The sequence below is a fragment of the Rhinolophus hipposideros genome (genome assembly GCF_964194185.1).
Source record: "Rhinolophus hipposideros genome assembly, chromosome: 26".
NCBI classification, from domain to species: Eukaryota; Metazoa; Chordata; class Mammalia; order Chiroptera; family Rhinolophidae; genus Rhinolophus; species Rhinolophus hipposideros.
Window position 1 is genome coordinate 14,407,886 of NC_138072.1, and position 18,650 is coordinate 14,426,535.

An 18,650-nucleotide genomic window follows, 5' to 3' on the forward strand; every position below is an offset into this window, starting at 1 on the left:
AGTACAGGGTAGACAGTGGTGAATCTCTGATGTGCTGCAGGGGTTCCTGCTCCCCCTTATTCCTTGCCAGCCCAGCCCACATCATATATGAGGGTGCCAAATGCTGTGCCAAGTCCGGTGCTTAGCACATGGAATCTTGGCAAAGATAACACAAGCTCTCTGCCTTCCATTCTCCAGGGAGGGAGGGAGACAGAATTGTTTTTGAAACCAGACAAATTCTGGATCTGAATCCCTGCTCCTCACTTGTATTACCCAAGTCAAGGTGTTTGGTCTTTCTTAAGCCTCAGTTTTCCCATCTGTAAAATGGAGACAACACAGCCTTGTTCATGGAGTTGATATGGGGATAAAAGGGGACTACAAATGTGAGCTGCCCATCCAAAGACTGTAGAGGTCTCCCCAGCCTGGGATGGAGCATTTCTTTGTGGCTGTTTGATGTCCCTGAGCTACTACGTAAATAAAGGTTTTGTGGAGAAGGTAGAAAAGACCACATAGGAGTTCACCACTATTTTGAACAAGCGCTTAAAGTGAACAAGGAAGCTTAAAAGTGATTTCCTTTTTAAAAATCTGACGTTATACATCCTCATGTCCCGCCCTCCACCCCTAACAACCATTTTTTTTGTGGGGGGAAGAATGGAGCAGATTTTTAACTTTTGAAGAGTGATTCAATCCTTTGCAGACTAAAATGTTACCCAATCTGACTCCATGCCCAGGGGTCGTCACAGCCCCAACTCAATCCTCCAGCTTCCAAAGTGCCCCCCACCTCTGAACCACTTCTCGTGGGCTTGGGGTCAGAAGAAACATACCGCAGACAGCACATGGTCTCCAGGCCTTTATTCAGGAAGGTACAGAGTGGCTGCAGTCTGTCTGACAGGCACTGTACGGGGGTTTGTAACAGTTCAGTTTTCTCCAACGTGCCGTGGGGAGAGGGCTGCAGAGAGAAGGAGAAACCTCTGGGGAGGCTTCTCCTCCAGAGAAAAGGCATTGCAAGGGGTGAACACCCTGCTTCCCAAGAAGGCGCATGTGTTATGTACACACAGGGGCTGACCGGATGCAGAGAAACTCAAAGCTAAATACAGCTAAGGGAGGAAAGAGCCTGCCTGGGGTGGGGGTGGAGGGTGGGGTGGGGTGAAGAGGCACCAGGGCTGCGTCCAGGCTCTTCCCACCAAGCAGGACAGAAGTTCAGAAAGAAGGCAGAGCTTTAAAGGAGAAACAGAATCTAGCCTCTTAGTCTTAGTGTTTTGTGCAATTTAAAAAACCAACAAAATAAATATAACTTAAAAACTTCTTACATGACACTAAAGGCAGTCTGGAACGGGAGCAGTTGAGAACCCTTCCTTGAAGGCTAAGCAGTGCTGAACAGCAAGAACGCTGTGGGGATGGGGGCAGGACAGGGACAACAGAGGTCTTTCAGACAGCCTGGGCAGGAGTTCTGGAAAATTCCATTCCAGGATCCATTTATCCCACTGGGCCAAAGGGGGTGCAAGGACAAAGGGGGTAAGGGTTGGGAGATAGACTAGGTGTGAAAGAGGAGAACTAACACAGTAAATACAAAAACCCAGAACCCCTAAGTAATAGAATAACCCTAAAAAGATGTCACTTTATTCCACTTTCACATATATAATGTAACCCAAAGCAAAGTACTGCCAACAAGAGGCCTCATGGGCCTCCTTTAAGAAACAAATCATTTACATATTAGCACACTGTTTGCAAACAACAGGTGTTTGCTTAAAGTGCTTGGAAATTTTGTTCTCTTAAGTAGGTGCAGCTGGTCCCGGTAATTTTTGTTCATAGCATTCATTTGCTTTAGCAAACTTTTTTCACAGATAGGAGGAGAACTTTTGGCCAGCCCATAGGTGTAGAAATTTGATGTCTGAATTAATGATATCCCTTCCCAGAAAGCTGCACACAGACCACCGGGGTCCCTTCTAACTCACAAGTTTCACAAGTGACGACAGCCCCCGTGCGCCTGCCTTCCAAGATCACGTGCTGTCACGAGGTCCCCTGTGCTCCACAGGGGCGGGAGGGCGGGGGGTGACCTTTAGCTGTCAGCCCACACCAGAGTTCACCACTGTTTTGAACAAGTGCCAGAAGCTGAGAAGTGATTTCCTTTTTTTAAATCTGAACTTACACATCCTTGAGGCCCACCCTCCGCCCCCAGCAACCGTCACTCAGCCAGGACGAAAGGGGAAACTTAGGTGTCACGTGGGCGAGCTGACAGTTCCCCCAGAGACCCTGGGGTGACAGGGCGGCCCAGGAAGCCCTCCCTCGGATTGGTCCCTCCAGGCACACACACCTGGGAGCACACTATCTCCATTACGACCTGAAGTAGCTCCCTCTGGAGCAACTGGCCCCATTGCCTGTTGGTTTTGTCCCCAACTCTCCTAAGACAGCAAAGGGGGACACCTGGGGGCACAAATGGCCATAGCCAGAATTACATGTCTTTAAAAGTCATGTAAATTTTACATTCTTCGCAATAATATAGAATTACCTGCCTTACAATTAGAATAAGGCTTACACTTGGTTCCCCACGAATCTCGAAGCCACCTAGAAATTCCAGGAAGAGATACCTGGAACACCCCCTGGCACCCACTACACGCTCTGGAAGCTGCCCACACCACATTTGGGAACTATGGGTCTAAGCGCTTCAGGCCATTAAGACTTATTTCAGGAGGTGGGGGTGGGGGGAAACAAAAAAGCCAGTAAGCCAGCTTCCTGTTTCCTCCCTGCCTGGCCCTGGCCTGAAGCCCTGCCTGTAACTAACTGCAGGGACTCTGGACCTCATGAGAGAACCTCCGGTTTGCAGGCAGGCCCAACGTGGCACCGGGGAGGTGGGAGAGGTTAGGAGTTTCCTCTGCACATTCTTTCTTCCCCGGGCAGCTGCCTGCACCCTGGCCCACTCCCACTCAGCCCCCGGGCCTTGCCACATCAAGGTGGGGAGTGGGAGGCACAAGTAGTTTTGGGGGTGGGGGATAACCCTGGAAGCTCAGGTTTGTAGAGTGTACCTCCAAATTCATGGGCAATCACCACAGGTAGAACCCAGCTCCTACCTCCCCCCCACTGGGAAAGCCAACATCAGAGAGCACAGCCAAGACGGCTCAGGCCTTTTCCTGGCTCCTGGGTCTGGACCAAAGCTGGATGGTTTCAACCAGACGGTGAAGGGCCTGGCTTTAGCAGCCTTACGAAGGCCACTCCAGGTCTCTGGGAGCCCCTGGGCTGCTAAGCAGAGAGTGCTTTACTCATGGCCCACATGCGGCTCCTAGTGGTTTTGTGTCCGAACCACAAGAAAGCCTGGCATCAGGCACCTGCTGAACAGGGGCTCTTAACAGCCCCTGCCAGGCTGGGAGGATGGGGCAGAAATGGGCTGTGCGGGGCAGCGGTGATAATGGCGCCTGCCACCAGGGGGCAGCAGGTGCCCACAGGTAGCCTGCCTCGGGGGCCGGCCTCAGCCAGATCTACTGGCCTACCCTTCATGCCTTACTCTTCTAGTGGGAGATGCTATTTATGGAGAGAAGTGGAAACCCCAGCTCCAAGCCCCTCAATTACAAAAGTTACTGGAAAACCTTGTCTTCTCGTCTACAAAGTGTCTTGTAGTGCAATTTGGGAGGGTCAGTTCTGGGGCTTGCACCCAGGTAAGAAGTGAAAGAAAAATGAAGAAGAAAGGAAGCAAAGGGGAAGAAAAGAGACCGGGAGTGGCGGTGAGGTGGGCACGGGGTGTCCTCAGGCAAGAGGGGCGCCGGGACCCGGGCACATTTCCGTCAGGATGTCGATGAGGTTGTTCAGGCCCGAGAGGTAGCCGTCCTCCCGGTTCCCTTCCTGCCAGGGGACGTCGTGCTGCAGGGTCTGGCCCTCGGGCAGCGGTGTGGTTTTCCCAAAGTCAATCATCCACACCTTGGCCTGTTCCTTCTTGTCGTGGATGAAGAGGAGCGAGCTGCCGATGACCTGTGGAGGGGCAGGGAGATGAAGGGAGCAGGAAGGGACCACGGAGCCCCCTCCCTGCAGCCTTGCACTTGAGGGGACTTGGAAAAGCCTGAGGTCTGAATGAAACGAGGAGCGGTCACTCAGGATAGGCCCAGAGCCTGCAACTCTGCCCCCCCTTCTCCCCTGGGCAGCAGAGTCCACAGGACAGTGACCATGCTGGGGGTGGGGGGCCGGGGGGAAGCATAGGACATCCAATTCCAGAATAGCAAGCACCCTTCTGTGTGGGCGGTGTGGCAAGGAGCAAGGCCCACATGGCAGGTTCCCCCCCCATCCAGCCTGCACACTTTCCACTATTTCCGACCACAGCTACACCTTGGGGCCTTCCCCTTCCCTTCCTAGACGCTGACTCCCCAACACCCTGAGCAACTGCCTGTGTGAAAGGGAGAAAGACAAAGAGATGACACACACTGCACGAGGCAATGAGGCCCATGTCAACCCCCATGCCCGCAGCACGACCTCTGCAAACCCTGGGCCGATAGGCCCAGCAGGGTCTCTGAGGCTGGGTCCTGCACCAAAGAGCCGGCAACAGCCTAAGGCCTACCTCGTGGCTCTTGAAGAAAGGAGAAACTTCTAGGGTGGCCCGAATGTCCTTTAGCCGGTCCCGGTAGGCGATCTGGGAACAGAAAGATGACTAGTTTTACACACTTGAGGGTGTGTGTGTGGGGTGGATCTGAAGCTCCATGCGGCCCATTAGAGTGTCAGAGTAGGAGGGACCTTGATCATTTATTCCAACCTCCTCATCTAGAAACGAAGCACCTAGAAATGAAGCCAGCCCGAGAAGCAGGCTGGCTGGCTCCTGGTCCCATGCTTCCTCCAATGTGCACTGCTTTGCGAGCAGGCGGGGCCGGGAGGCACAGCTCCAGAGCAGCCTCCAGGAGCTCCTCGCATGAAGGTTAAGTTTATTCTGGAATGCCAGCAGTGTAGAGGCAGGCAGCATCCCAAGAGCCTGGTTGCCATGGTGTCTTCCTGAATACAAACTTCAGTGCCCTGACTTTTGAAAGGACAGAGCCAGTGGGAGACCACAAATCTCTCTGCCAGGGGCCTCTCCACAGAGCCCTCCAAACCTGGGTTGACTGTTTGGCCCTAGGGGTGCCTGCCTCCCCTGGGGACCGCTGGGGAAGCCTGTCGCACACAGGCACACACGGTCCCTCAGTGCCCATCTGTAGCAGAGTCAGCCTGGAGCTGAGGACCAGGAATGAACAGCTCTCATCGAGGCACAGGAAACGTGCGTTCTGTGGCAGGCTTTGCTAAGGAGCTTGACCCAGGGCCCAGAGGGGCAGCCTATGGAAGAGTCGGGGTATGTGCTCCATGACCGAAGCCTCGGTGCTCGCCACGGGCCAAGGGAAGTCTCCCGGCCAGACAAGGAAGGGAGGGTTCTCAGTTCCAGCTGGCGTTGAGTCTTCTGGGAGAAAAGGTATCTAGTCCACCCCTCCCTGCCCGGCAGCCCTGGGAGCCTGTTCAGGAGAAGGTGCCTCTCTCAGTGCCACGTCCCTGCTGTGACTGGGTCTCTGTCACAGGGTGCCCAGCCCCTGGGGTGCAGAGGCTCGACACTCCCCACCTACGATGGGAGGATCAGAGCAACGTCCACCCTGCCTGCTGCTGCAGTAGGAGGCCACTTCGCCCTGAACTTCTGCCATGTATACCACAGAGACAGCCGGCCAGTTCTTGCTGGGGAGGACAAGTGACCCCCCAGGTATACTTCCCTCACCCAGCCTCACAGCTGGGTAGAGGCCCGGCCAAGCCTGGGAGCACTGCAGAGCTTGGGACCGGTAGCTGCCGGCCCACCTGTGTAAATCCGTTTCACCCAGCTGTGTGTCCTTGACCTCTTAGCTTCCAAGGCTGCAGTTTCCTTCCCCAGAGCGCTGTTACGAGGACTGGATACGCACTCACCATCACAGTTGGCAGGTAGTGGGTACCAAAGAAACACAGCGATGGAAAGGATTCTCTCATGAGAATGGAGAACACTCTCGGAAGCTGTGGGGCTGACAGCTAAGGGAAAGCGTGAGCGAGTGCTCACCCAGTGTCCCTGTTTACCCACCGAATGGGGCTCACACCACATCACCTTCTTCTTCACCTTCCAAGAAGAAGTTTGGGTCCAGGATTTTCCGCGTGGGCACTGTGGCTGCCACTGCTGTGGCCTGGGTCAGTCTGGGTCTGGGCAAGACTTTCCAGAGCGGGTAGTTACCCTGCCCGACAGGCTCCCCCATCAGGGGCGCCCTCACTCACCAGGATGTTCCGGTTTCCTTTAGTGAATTCTCGGAAGGCCTCGGTGACCTGCTCCCGTGTTTTGGTCTTCTTGAAGTCCCGGTTTACTGAGCCGTCTTCTTTCTAAGAAGGAGAACCCAAGAGAGGGTCAGCTGAGGGTCCACGGGCAGGCACTCCACTTGCCCACCCAGCATCTGAGAAAGCCACTCCGAGCCCAGGACTAACCCTGGGGCAGCGAGGTGCCCAAGCATGGAACAAGGAGGCCGGCGCCTGCACGACCAGCTGCATGGTGGTTAATCGGGGGGCACAGGAGAAGAGAACCTGTCCGGGGCCCTGGGTCAGTGCACCAGTGTTCAGGTGGAGTGAAGAGTAGCAGGAAAGGCCTGGAAGTGTGAGAGGCGTGTGGACAGAGAATGGAAGCTGTGGAAGCAGCCCCTGCTCAGTATGAGCAGCAGGGGTTCCAAGAGATGGACAGGCCTCAGCTTCCACTAGGGGCCTGGCCCCAGAACCCGAGTGCTGGACGGTCCCTGCAGTCCAGAGGCACCTTCCCTCGCCCGCTAGGAGAGACACTCCCTACCCCAAGTTCAGCTCAACTCCCTTTGTAATTGAAGATCTTTTATCATAGGTTTCCTGAAAGCCAAGAAATAATACTGCCCGCCCACCTCTGCTCTCGGGTCTACCCAGCATGAGAAATCACTCCATTCTCTTAACCCGCCTCTACGTCTGTTCCAGGCTGTTCCAGGGCAGCATGTGGAGCTTACCTCCTCTAGGAGGAAAGCAGTTCTTTAGGGACAAAGGGTGAGAAAGGATGGATTCTCTAGGAGCCGCCACATGTGGGCCTGTGCGCGAGGTTAGAGATTAAGGAAAGCAATGTGGCTGCCTCTGAAAGAACAGGTTGGGGGTCCTGGGCTGCGGGTGGACGCAGGGTGGACGCGCATCTTGGCTGAGCCTTTCCCGTGGGGCCTCTGAGGGATGTTTCCTAAACCAAGGGACTCAAGAGGCAGGTGGATTGCTAGCGAAGACACTGGCTTCTCTCAGAGCTGGTGGCCCTCAGTCCAAGAAGAGGAGCCGTTGGCTGTTCCTGCAGCTGGACAACGGCCAAAGAGCAGAACGTCCAGCTTGAGAGGGAGAGGTGAAGGGAAATGTGGATTGTTTCAAACAGATAAAGGGAAATGCGCTTGAAGGGGAGAAAGACCAGCATGTAATTTGCATCCAGCCTGAGGGCTGGATGTGAAAAAAAAAAAAAAGATAACTGGTTTCAGAAGACAGGAAGGAGGCAAATGGCTTTCCCGGCCCCGAGCTCACAGAGCAGCTGTCCCGGGGGAAGGTGAACACTTTCCCCCCCACTTGCCACCATCGGAAGCAAGACCGCACCAACTGCAGGCCCTCCTACCTAAATGCCAACTGCTGAGAGGCTGCGGAGCCTGAGGTAGGGCTCCCAGCCGACCAGCCCTGACTCTCGGTCTGGACAATGTGGGCCGAGAATGGACAGACAACAGACAGAATGCTGAGGGCCCACCATCTGCCGTGGAGGGACGGTGCCAGAGACCCGAGGGGTGAATGCACGTCTGAGCTGGCTCTTCAAATCCCGAAGTGAGGACATAGGGAGAGGAGAGCATTCTTAGACCCCGCTCAGGAGACTGAAGAGGAAAGGAGAGTGAGGTGCTGTGAAGTTGGGGGGTGGCGTCAGGGCCGCCTCCCTAGGGGTATGTGGTGACACAGAGGGGCAGTGCTTGGTCCTGCCTGCCTGGGGGTCAAAGGCAGCCAGAGGGTTCTCTCCCTTGACTGCACCTCACCGCCAGTCCCCAGTTTTGGGGACATGGGCAGAATGAGCCAGCTCTCCCTATTGGCTGCTCCTGGATGGATTCTCAGTGCCCAGCGTGTTCTGGGCTAAGCGTAGAGTCCTTGGCAGAGAGCTGACTGCTGGCAGAACTAGAAGCCACACCTGCTGTGTTGCCCCAGCCCCCTACGTGGCCATCCCACCTGTCCCCAGACTGAAGATTTCTCCAAATGTCTGTCCTGGGAGCTGGCTGCTCACACCCTGGGCCTGTGAGGGGAGGAAGCTTACAGCAGCCAGGACCCTTGGGGTAGATGCTGGCAGAGTCCGAGCCCCCATCCCTTCTGCACCTGGGAGCTGGGTGGTCCAGGCAGCCTCAGGAAGCACCTGGCTGGCCTTACCTTGATGCCCTCGATCCTGAACCCGAGGGTGGCCGTGGAGCTGATGGTCTCCCTCCACTGCATGTACCGCGGCTTGGTCACAGCCCGCTGCGCTTTCTCCTCCTCGGTCGGGGCCTCAGGGTCCACCTCAATCATCTTCTGGTACATGTCCTTCCGGAGGCTGGGCTTCTTGCGGGCCTTGGTGAGCTCCTCCTCCAGGTAGGTCCTGTGTGGGAGAAGAGGTCACATGAGGGCTGCGGCCCGCCCACCGGTGCCTTGTGAGGGGCTGCAGTCAGCTTCATCAAGGCAGGCTCCAGCAGGATGGGTGCACATCTGCTGGGGGAGGGACTGGCTCCTGACTGTAGAGGACAGGAGTGGCCTTGCTGCATGGGGACAGCTTCATTCCAAGACCACCGGGAAGGCCTGGCACAGCCTACGGAGCTCTTCCTGCTAGGGGAACCTCACAGGCGCCAGCAGAGGAGACAAGGAGGCAGCAGGGTAGCTTGGTGGGCTAGTTGGGCTTCTCCTGCTGCCCCTCCCCTCATCCTGCTGGGGTGAAGCGCTTCTGAAGCCAGCACCTATGTGGGACGGAGAGCTCATTCTGTCCCCCCACCCCACCCATCTCCCCAGTTCTCAGGCAGCCTGAAGGGCTGAGCAGGCACTTCAAGGTCTCTGGCTCTTTCCAAGATGAGAAATCTTGAGTACAAAGGTTGGGCCAGAAGGTGGCCTCTGAAGGAGCCACAGTGCTGGAGGAGAAGCCCAGGTAGGGAGGAAAAGCCTGGGGCTCTTTGGCCTTTGTTCTATCGTAGAGACATCCCCGGTTAATTTTGCCCCATGGACAGCAGGCCTCAGCCCAGACATTCCTCCTCACACCTGAGCCCCCAGTAGAAGAAAAACCGGAGAAAACACAGCCAACCAAATGGCTCACTGCCCTGCCCTTTGCACAAGCAGGCTGGGCCTGCCCACTGAACCAGGAGGGGTCCCCTGGACACTGGTGGGGTAACAGCAGCAGGGACAGTGCAGGACTCGAGCAGCCCTGGCTGCTTCCCTCATCGCCATCGAGTATGGCACTTCCCCCACACCTGCCCTCTTCCCTTCTGTCACTTTAAATTCCCATTCTCTCCCCACAGCAGGCTCAGCTGCTGCCGGTGACCCTTCACGAAACAGAAATGTGCAGCCTCAGTTGCAGTAGAGGGAAGTTTTGTCTCCGGCCCTGCGTGGGTGGCAGCTGCTGTGACAACAGGCCAGGCTCCCACTCCCCCCACCCCGTCTGTCCCCGGGGCCTTGCTCCCCCACTTCCCCCCACACCTTCTCCAAGCTGCTGGTTTGGGACCCAGAACTGACTGGATGTCAAATGTATGATGTCTTTAAAAGACATGTTTTCAGAAACCACTGTGTCAACTGATATAAGAAAGAAACAAATCCTTGGGTGTGAACTTGGGTCTGGTCGTTTAGGACGTTCTAGGAGGTGATGAGTAAGGAAGACCGCTGGCCTTGGGTGTGCACGTACACGTACACCCGTGCCCACGCCCACACATGCTCACACACTACTGTGAGTGCAAGCCAGGTCAGGTGGTGGGTCAGCTTCAAGGCAGGGGCTGTGAGGCAGGGTGCATCTGCTCAGAGCCACGCATATGGACGTGTGTGTGTGCGCGCGCGTGCGCGTGCACGGCAGGACGAGGGGCCGGCCATCCCAAACACCCCTGATACCCTGCAGGGTAGTGGGTGGCTGCACTTCTGCAAAGAGCTCTCAGTAGCTCCTTAAACAGGAAGCAGGCCTCATGTCAAATCCCTTTTCACATGGGGCTTTCTCCACACAGGGCCCCTGCAGCTAAATCTGATTAGAGTTGCTCACCTTCCAGGAGGGGAAAAGGGCTGGGCGGAGATGCCCACAGGTCACCAGCTAGACAGTGGGGCTGGGGTCCACCGGGAGACGAACCATAGTCTCTCCAGGCAGCCCTGTCGCCTGTCCCCCCCCCCCCCCCCCCCGCCCTCCACTCCAGAGGGAAAGTCAAACCTCCATCTCACGTGGTGGTGGAGTTAAGAGGGATGGCGGAGGACCCAGTAGGTGACAACCAAAGCCACTCACAGATTCAAACAGGGCAAAGGTGCTAGAGGCAGCACTGGTCTCCACCTACCAGACCCTAGTCCGGATGTCAGGAAGACACTTCTGACTTTCACTGGCAGGTCATATAACACAAATTTACAGGGTCAAACCTAAGAAAACACCCCAGAGTAATGTGTGTGCTGATATGGAACTGGGGTCCCGAGACACCCCCGTTTAGGACACCACAGGCACCTGCATCACCTTTTCCTTACGCCCCACTGTGCCTGAGGCTGGATTTGCCTATCAGCCCTTCCACCACTGCTCTGTGACAAGTCTTAAGCCCTGACGCTTGGGACTTGGTATCTGTGGTGGCCCTAGGCTCCAGTCTCCTTCCTTGGCAAGGACAGGTCACACTCTGGGGCCATGGAATGCTGGTTTCAGGAAAGGCTGCGAGGCCAAGGAGTCTGGATGCAGAGCCCCCCTGGTAAGTGTGGGGTTCAGCCCCGCCTCAGCATGCAGGCCTGATGGGGCTGTGTGGCGCTGATGGGTTCCTTCATCTCTGGTGTCAAAGCCTCCTGCTCAGACCCAGGTGGCCGTGAGGAGCGCCTTGCACAGTACTTGGAACACAGAAAGGCCCGTCCTTGGGATCCGTGAGGCAGGGAAGGTGGGGCTGCGGGGGACAGGTTCTGGGGAGACCTATCCCTTCTCCTCCACACAGGCTCCTCTCAGCCCACTCCTTCTGCCTCCAGGCCCTGAGCAGAACTGGCTTAAATATGTCTCAGCTTCACTGGTCACTCTGGTTCCCTCCTGAGAGCCCTCCAGTGCAGTGGGACAGAAGCTGCAAGGGGTGGGAAGACAGAGGAAGGGGGTGTGGGGGACATCCCTGGGCAGACTGGGGTTCCTGTTCCCAGCAAACTCCCGGGGAACACACAGGTACACTGTCTGGCCACGTATTCTTCCTACAGGGTGCAGTTTTTTTGGCCACGATCTGAATGAACACCACCCACAATATTTTATGTTTCCCCTTGAGCGGGTGTATTCTGAGGCACCAAGAGGTGGGGGAGGGGAGATTCTAGGGACAGAAATAAGGCTCTGGGGGAAGAGCAGTGGCTAAACGGTGGCTGAAGAGATGTTCTGTCCTCTCCCTGCTGGAGCTGGTGAGGGCCCTGGATGGATGGATGGCAGGAGGAAGGCCAGGGACAGTGCAAGAGAAATCGTGGGACCTGAATTCCCCCCTCCCCCCCCGCACCTGCCCGGGAAGCAAGGCTAAGGGCAAGCAGGTCAGCCTGCAGGGTCTGACTTCAGAACCCAGCTCCCAGGAGGAGTGAGGAGGGGAGGAAAACTGGTCTCTCCTGGCCTGTCTCTCTTGTACACACACACACACACACACACACACACACACACACACACACACGCACCCCTGTTTCTCAATCTCCTCTCATAAGAAATAAAACTGCTTACATCACCCAAAGCAAAAAGGCTCCAGGGGAGCTCTGCTTCTTGGAGCCTGACCACCCGAGGGAGCCGTGGACCTGGGACTCCAGCGTCTGGCCGTCCTGTCCAGTCCAGGTACCTGCAGCCAGGTAGCCCTCTGAGGTGGGCACAGTACACTGGACACTACATGGCTCACGGCCCCAGAGGACTTTAGCACCCCCTGCTAAGAAGGCGGGAGCCACATGCTGCGTGTGGCCAGGTAGGGCCTTCAGAGCTCCTGGGCTCCCTCCTCCATTGCATTCTTAGGGCAGCACAAGTCTTTTCTGGCAAACCAACCTGTTCCACTAAGCAGCTCTCTCTTCCCACTCACTGGCACGGGATAAGGTGTGGGGGAGGGAGGGGTGAGAAGAGCCTCTACTCCAGCCTCCCCCTCACAGCTCATGCAAGAGAAAGCCGCCATCTTGCTCCCCTGGGCAACCGCACCTGACCAGATGGGCAGTTCCGTCTGCCCTCTCACTGGGGACACCCAGAACCCAGCCAGGGCCCCTTTCTGGCCCCGTCCCAGCTCACGGGACAAGGGTGGGGCATGAGGAGCAAGCCAGGTCTCTGTCCCCTTTGCATGTAATAAGAGACAACTGAGGTGGGCAAGGGCTTCCACGCCCAACCAGACCCCCAGGCCTGCTCTTGCACACACGAGGCCTCAGGGATGGCCCAGGACGCCCGGCCTCCTGGAAACCTCGGATGCCGTCCCAGGATCTGCGGTGTGGCCAGGCGTGGTCCGAGGCGCATGCTCCCAGGAGCCCAGCTCACCTGACACCCATCTTGCAGTCCATCACGCATGGCGAGTCAAAGTCGGCCAGCAGGTCGTCCATCTGGTTGTAACGCTCCCCGTCCTTCACCACGTCCCCGTGGTAGGCAGGTACGAAGGGCTTCAGCACGTCAGCCATCAGCCGGTCCAGGCAGCGCTGCTCCGACTCACAGTGTTTCTTCAGGATCCGGCCATTGGCAGCTGCCTTGAAACTCCCTGCAGAGCAAGGTGGGAGGAGGCCCTTGGTCCTTAGGGGTGGCCCTCCCCACTCTGAGCCGCCCACCCTGACATCCCCTCTGTGACAGTGCCTGGGTCCCTCGGGGACGCTTCGGGGCTTGCTAAGCGTAAGGCGGAAGGTGTGCCCAGGTCCCCGCTTGTGGACTGAGTACTTCAAGGGGAGTGGGTGCCAGTCTCAGACCCCCCACACCCTGACTGCATGTCTGGGCTGGTTCCCCAACTTCTGACTCCAAGCTTCTCATCTAAAGATGGAGGGACACCAGGGCTCACTGTTGGAGGGTCAGCAGGGCTAAGGGAGAGGTCTGGGCCAAGACCTACTCACTCCTTTTTGTATAATGATTACCACCCCTCCCCGCCATCATCAATCCTGCTTCTCAGGCAATGAAGGGATCTCGGGTCTCGGGAGAAGAGAAGCCCCAATCGGACCAGACTCAATGCTGGGACCGGCTGAAGAGCGGGGCTCCAAAGCCTGGCCCACCTGGCAGTGCTCCTTCTGAGCCATATCCCCAGGTAAGTATTCAGGGAGTGTGTCCATCCACATGTCTTGGGCTGGGCCAGTGTGGTTGGGGATGTAAAAGAAACGTCACACCCTGAGCTGGCCTGAGGTCAGGTAGGCCAAGTCCGTGGGTAGTCACTGGAACGCACCCAAGGGCCCCCATGCATGGACTAGGCAGCTCTGGGGCGTTGGCTCCGGCCCCCCTGCTCCCGTTGCTGATGGGTGAACTAGAGACCACATGGCTGACCGGGCACCCTGGCCACCTGCACCCAACACTCCACCCTGTCTTCCAGCTACAAGCTCCTTTGGGGCAGATCCTCCAGTTCCACGCATGTTGTGACCCCTAGGACCACGGCCACGTGGGCAGGCGGTAGGTGCTCAATGAAGCGGTTAGTGTCGCCTCTTGTCTAGGATGACACATGGCGGGCAAGCTATAAGACTGGCGATTTCACCTGTCTTACTGACTTAAACGGGGAGACAGAGAAACAGATTGAAAAAGATGGAGACAGAGATGAGGGCGGGGTGTGTGCGTGTTTGGGGGCAGGGCTGGCACCGACTGGTGAGGGCGTGCACTTTCAAGGCAGAGTTAAGGCCCCATCTGGCCAATATGGCTGCAATTGCCACTGCAGTGCTCAGAGAGAACCTGTTCCAATGCATTCATTCCCGGCAGCATCCAGCGCCAGGCCCGCCCCTCCCACAGGTGCTGGGTGACTCCCCAGAGAGCCAAACATCCCCAGGGAAAGTCCCCACGGGGAGCTGCAGTACCCGCGTGTCCTGCCAGCTGGATCCAGGGGTACTTCTTCTTGAAGGACATGACAAAGGGAGACCAGTGCACCATGTTTTTTATTTTCCTCCATGATTTGCTCTAGAAAAAAACAAATGAGAAGCTCTACGTTAGAAAGAAAACGACTACTTTCTGGTTAGGATGAATTCAGAGCAAGTCCGCTCCTGCCGGTGGTCACAGGATGACAAGGATGACAAGGGCCGTGCCCACAGTGCAGTGCAGGTGTCCCCGGCGACTCCAGGGACGTCGTCTCTGTCATCCATCCAGTGTAGTGTCAGAGCGGAATTGGCCAAGTCCGTTTTTATCAACAGGCTGAGCAAAACGCCGAGAAGCAAGGGGACCTTAGAGGACCAGGGTCTTACAGGTTCCAGTGGTGGGAAGGAGGGGGTGCACATGTTGTCATCCCGTGCCACCCCATGAGGGAACAACTAAACACACACTGCCCTGCTTCACAACCCCTCATCTGTCTAGTGAGGGATGGACAGCTGGTTCCCCAGGCTCCCTGGACAGACGGACACTCAAAGACTCTGGAAAATGACCTCCCACATCCCAACAGCCATGGCTCCTCAGAGGAAGACTAGAGAGGGCCACCACACCCCGCTGTAATGTGTCGTTTCACATTTCATTTGGAGATGTGGTGGCAATAGGGGCATCTCTTGCCTGCGAGTGATTTGAAGAGAGATTTTTTTTTTATTATTAATTAATTTATTTATTAGTTTCAGGTGTACAAAACAAGGTAATACTTAGACGTTCATCATTTATATCCCTCATACTGTGAACCCCCCTCCCCCCATCCACTATCCCTCCGACCTCACACTGAACCATCACATGAAGAGAGATTTTTAAAGGGAGTTCCCCGGGGACAGCACAGGGGTGAGAACCCTGCAGGTCTGCCCCCTTCACTGCACTTCTCCTTCTCAGAATGTTTCCTAAGTAAAAACTGGGTGTCTGCATGTATGTGTGTATGCGTCTGTGTACATGTGTGTGCGCGCACGCACGTAGGAGAGGCTGCCTGGGCAGAGAGGAGCACTAACATTCCCCGAAGACCTTATTTTCACAACAAGCATGCAAGGCCGTTATTGTCATTTGTAGAACCTGAGCCTCCGTGCTGGAGATAAAGCTAGCATTTAAACCCTCAAGGACTTTTTAAAAAAAAAATCCTTTTTCTTCCCCAGCAGTAAACATTGCTCTAGAAAAAAAAAAAAATGTATCCCTACGTTAACTTGAATAGGAATGGGCTACAGAGATGAAAATCACATGTTCCCAAACACATGCGCCCCTGACGCGGTGACTAGAACCTGAACCGAGAAGCATTTCGTGTTCCTGAGAAAGCGGATCCCTGAGCAGCCAAACCACAGAGTTAAAAACCTGGGAAGCTGGGAAGAAGGAGAAGCCAGGAATGGCGCAGAAGCGGCTGAGGAGGGGTCCTGCTTGACAGGGAGACCCTGAAGTTTCATCTCTTCACTCACGCCCTGTCCAACAGCTGCCAGCAGCCACCCCAGGGGAGAGTTGGAGGGACAGAGGCTGCTGGAGCCCAAGGTTGAATCAAGGTTAAATCAGCCTCCTTTGTTTATCGTTCTCTCTTGAGGCTACGCTGCTTCTGTCATCATGTTTTCAAGTTAAAAATCTGTTTAAGGAGAAGACTATTTCCCTCCTGAACCCGGCAAGTGTTATCCCCATCCCAGAAGCCCTCACCCTACCACCAAGACCTAGTGTATCTTAAGGGAGGGTAGCGCTCTGCCAGGCCATGTGACAAAAGGGCTCGGCCTTTACTGACAAGGGTGTTTGTCCTAGATCCTTCTGATGGTGATTGCCAAAGAAGGCGAAGGAAGGTGGGGCATTTCTTATCTAAGAGCCCAGAAGGCTGCATAAACAATCGGGGCAGACAATGCTGAAGCAACAATGGAAAAACCTAATTATATGAGATGAGCCAAGCGGTGGCTTGTGGACGCATGGGGAAGACATTAAGGTAGGCGCAGAGGAAAAGTGCACAAACGGTCACCACATGCTAGTCAGGTCCCTGCAATGAAGCTCAGAGAGGCTAAGGGTCTGACGGGTCCAGGGGTAGGAAGTGGGGAGGGCAGAGTGATCTCAATCCACGGCTGACCCCATCCCATGCCACCCCATCAGGGAACTAAACCCACACTGCTCTAGTGAGAAATAGACAGCTGGTCCACCAGGCTCCCTGGACTGATGGACACTTTAGGACTCTGGAAAATGACCTCCCACATTCCAACAGCCACGGCCCCTCAGAGGAAGACTAGGGAGAACCACCACACCCAGCTGTAATGTGTCGTTTCACATTTCATTTGTAGACAGACATGGTGGCAACAGAAGACCCAGGGATAATGTGTCCCAGGGCCAGGGAGGGGCCCTGCAAAGTCTGATGATGGCAAGAAAGGAAGGCCCTGGAGGCGGCACCCAGCGGAGGAAGTTGAGGAAAGACGAGCGGAGGGGAGGGAATGGAGACATTGCAAACAGGGGGCCTGTGGGAACAGAGGCCTGACACAGGGATTTGGGGCCGTTGGGACCAGATCTGCTGAGACTGGGAGCTGGAAGCCAGGGGAGATGAGGGAGCGGGTGAGGCTGGCTCTGGACACTGGGCTGAGAAGCCTGGACTCAGGGCAGTGTGGTGTGGGGGAGCCAGGCCCCTGTGGGCCTGAGTCCTGGCTCTGTCCGCTCCTCACGGACGGACCTTGAACAACCTCCCTGAGGCACTACTGTCCTACCTGTAAAATGGGGAGACACTGATTCCTAATGCCAGGAGGTAAAACCATTAGAAAATTATGGGGTGTTTGTGGAAGACTCTTAGTTCTTTGTTTAGGGAACGGGGGTGTCTCTGAAGTTACCCTGGAAGCTGAGCATAGGTGCTGCCACAGTTACCAAGGAATAAAGGCCATGGAGCCTCGGGGTGGTCTCAGACCACCCTGTCGGGATGCGTCCTCCTGAGACCCACAGGGACCCACTGGGCCTGCGACCTGTAACCCTGGGAGGCAGGAGGGAACAGACACTGGATGAGAAGAGCAAGGCTCGGGCCCATCAGGGGCATCTGAAGCTGTGAAACCTCTCGATCCTGGACCTTTCTTCAGAGGCTAAAGATCTGGGGTCCAGCAAGGAAAGGGGAGCTTGAGGGGTTTCTCTGAGAGTTCACAGGATCCAAGAGCCTTCCAACATCACTGAGCTTGGAATAAGTGGGGCATTTTCTCTTCGGCTTCCTCTTTCCCATACCTCCTCCATGAGGAAGCATTTCTTCAACACGAAAAGGGGCCCCGCATCCCAAGGCCATGAGAGCCTACCATCCCACGGCCGCCCTGCGCAGGGGAGGGCAGTGGAATATTCCACTGGGGCGGGCCCGCACACCAGGGGACTTCACTCTCTGCTGGCAGCAGCACACAGGGGTTTTTCCCGTGGTTTTAAATAGCAGCACCCAGGCAGTGCCTCATGTGGTTGCCAAACATTACACAGAAAAGGCACTTCCAGGTCCAGGTCCAGGCCTGGGAAAGAAGGATGCTGGTAACCCACTCTCCCCTCTCCCCAGCCCATAGGAGCAGAGACAAGTGACAAGGCGGGAGACAATTTCAGATTTATCAGTTCCCTTCCGATGGCCTGGTGACCACAGCCCCCATTCAGGAACTAAACCTACTCTAGGTAGAAGCTGCTTTCCAGGTGGTGGGTAAGGACCAGTTGGTTTACAGTTTCCCTTTAAGCCCTTCATTGGAGGAAGCCACGGTCCTCAGAACTGGATGCCAGGCCTTTCCCCGCAGCTATGGCAGGTGAGGAGGCAAGAAAGGAGGGCATTCCGACAATCTGGAAGGATCCCATCCAGAAGAATTGATCCTTCTCAGCTTGGCCGTCTACCTTTCCTCTCCTGGGAGATTTCTCAATAGCCTCAGTCACTTCTCTGAAATCAGACCACACTCCCAGGTCTCTTACTTCTCAAGCTGAGCTTCGCGAAATACAAAAGCAGCCCTCAGGTGCGTTGAACATGGTGTAGCAAAGGGCACCTGGTCCCCTCCCTTGGGGCGGTGTTGGCTGCCTACTGATTTCACGGGTCCTGTTCCTTCATCACCTCCCCCCAATCTCCGGGGGCACCTGAATATCCTCTGCTGACCCTTCCTGGAATGTCCCCAAAGCTTCAGATGCCTGACAGGTCTCCACGGCATCTCACTGGAAGCTGGGAGGGCTCGTTTCCCTAGATGTGTAACATGCACGCCACCCTGCCTGCCACCCTGGTGTTTGCACGAATGACTCTTACCACTTTCAGAGCTCTTACTACGTGACCGGCGCTGGCCTGGGCACTTTATGGCCTCATGTCTGACCTTCATAACCATCTGATAATAGGTAGGGGTGTTTTCTCCATAAGATGAAGAATCCAGGGCTCAGCAAGTTAGATTGTTTCACCAAAGTCATTCTACTTTCTGCCCCGGCCAGTAGGTGTTGGCTTGCACTGGGAACCTCAAACCGATTCCCCAATGGCCGTGTCTATTGGGAAGCGAGGGCCCCC

The 18,650-nt window shown here is 55.9% G+C and overlaps 1 protein-coding gene across 2 annotated transcripts in view; it reads right to left on the bottom strand.

Annotated features, from left to right (window-relative positions):
• Nucleotides 1-816: 816 nt before the first annotated feature.
• Nucleotides 817-18,650, bottom strand: part of ITPKB (inositol-trisphosphate 3-kinase B) — a 92,876-nt gene continuing 75,042 nt past the window's right edge. For both annotated transcript variants that reach the window (XM_081039428.1, XM_081039429.1), the window contains exons 3-8: nucleotides 14,128-14,227; nucleotides 12,632-12,845; nucleotides 8,362-8,566; nucleotides 6,205-6,306; nucleotides 4,520-4,591; nucleotides 817-3,939 (exon numbers count right to left, since the gene is read on the bottom strand). In XM_081039428.1, the coding sequence (XP_080895554.1) occupies nucleotides 3,718-3,939; nucleotides 4,520-4,591; nucleotides 6,205-6,306; nucleotides 8,362-8,566; nucleotides 12,632-12,845; nucleotides 14,128-14,227 (915 nt within the window). In that variant the 3' untranslated portion in view covers nucleotides 817-3,717. The remainder of the gene's footprint in view (nucleotides 3,940-4,519; nucleotides 4,592-6,204; nucleotides 6,307-8,361; nucleotides 8,567-12,631; nucleotides 12,846-14,127; nucleotides 14,228-18,650) is intronic.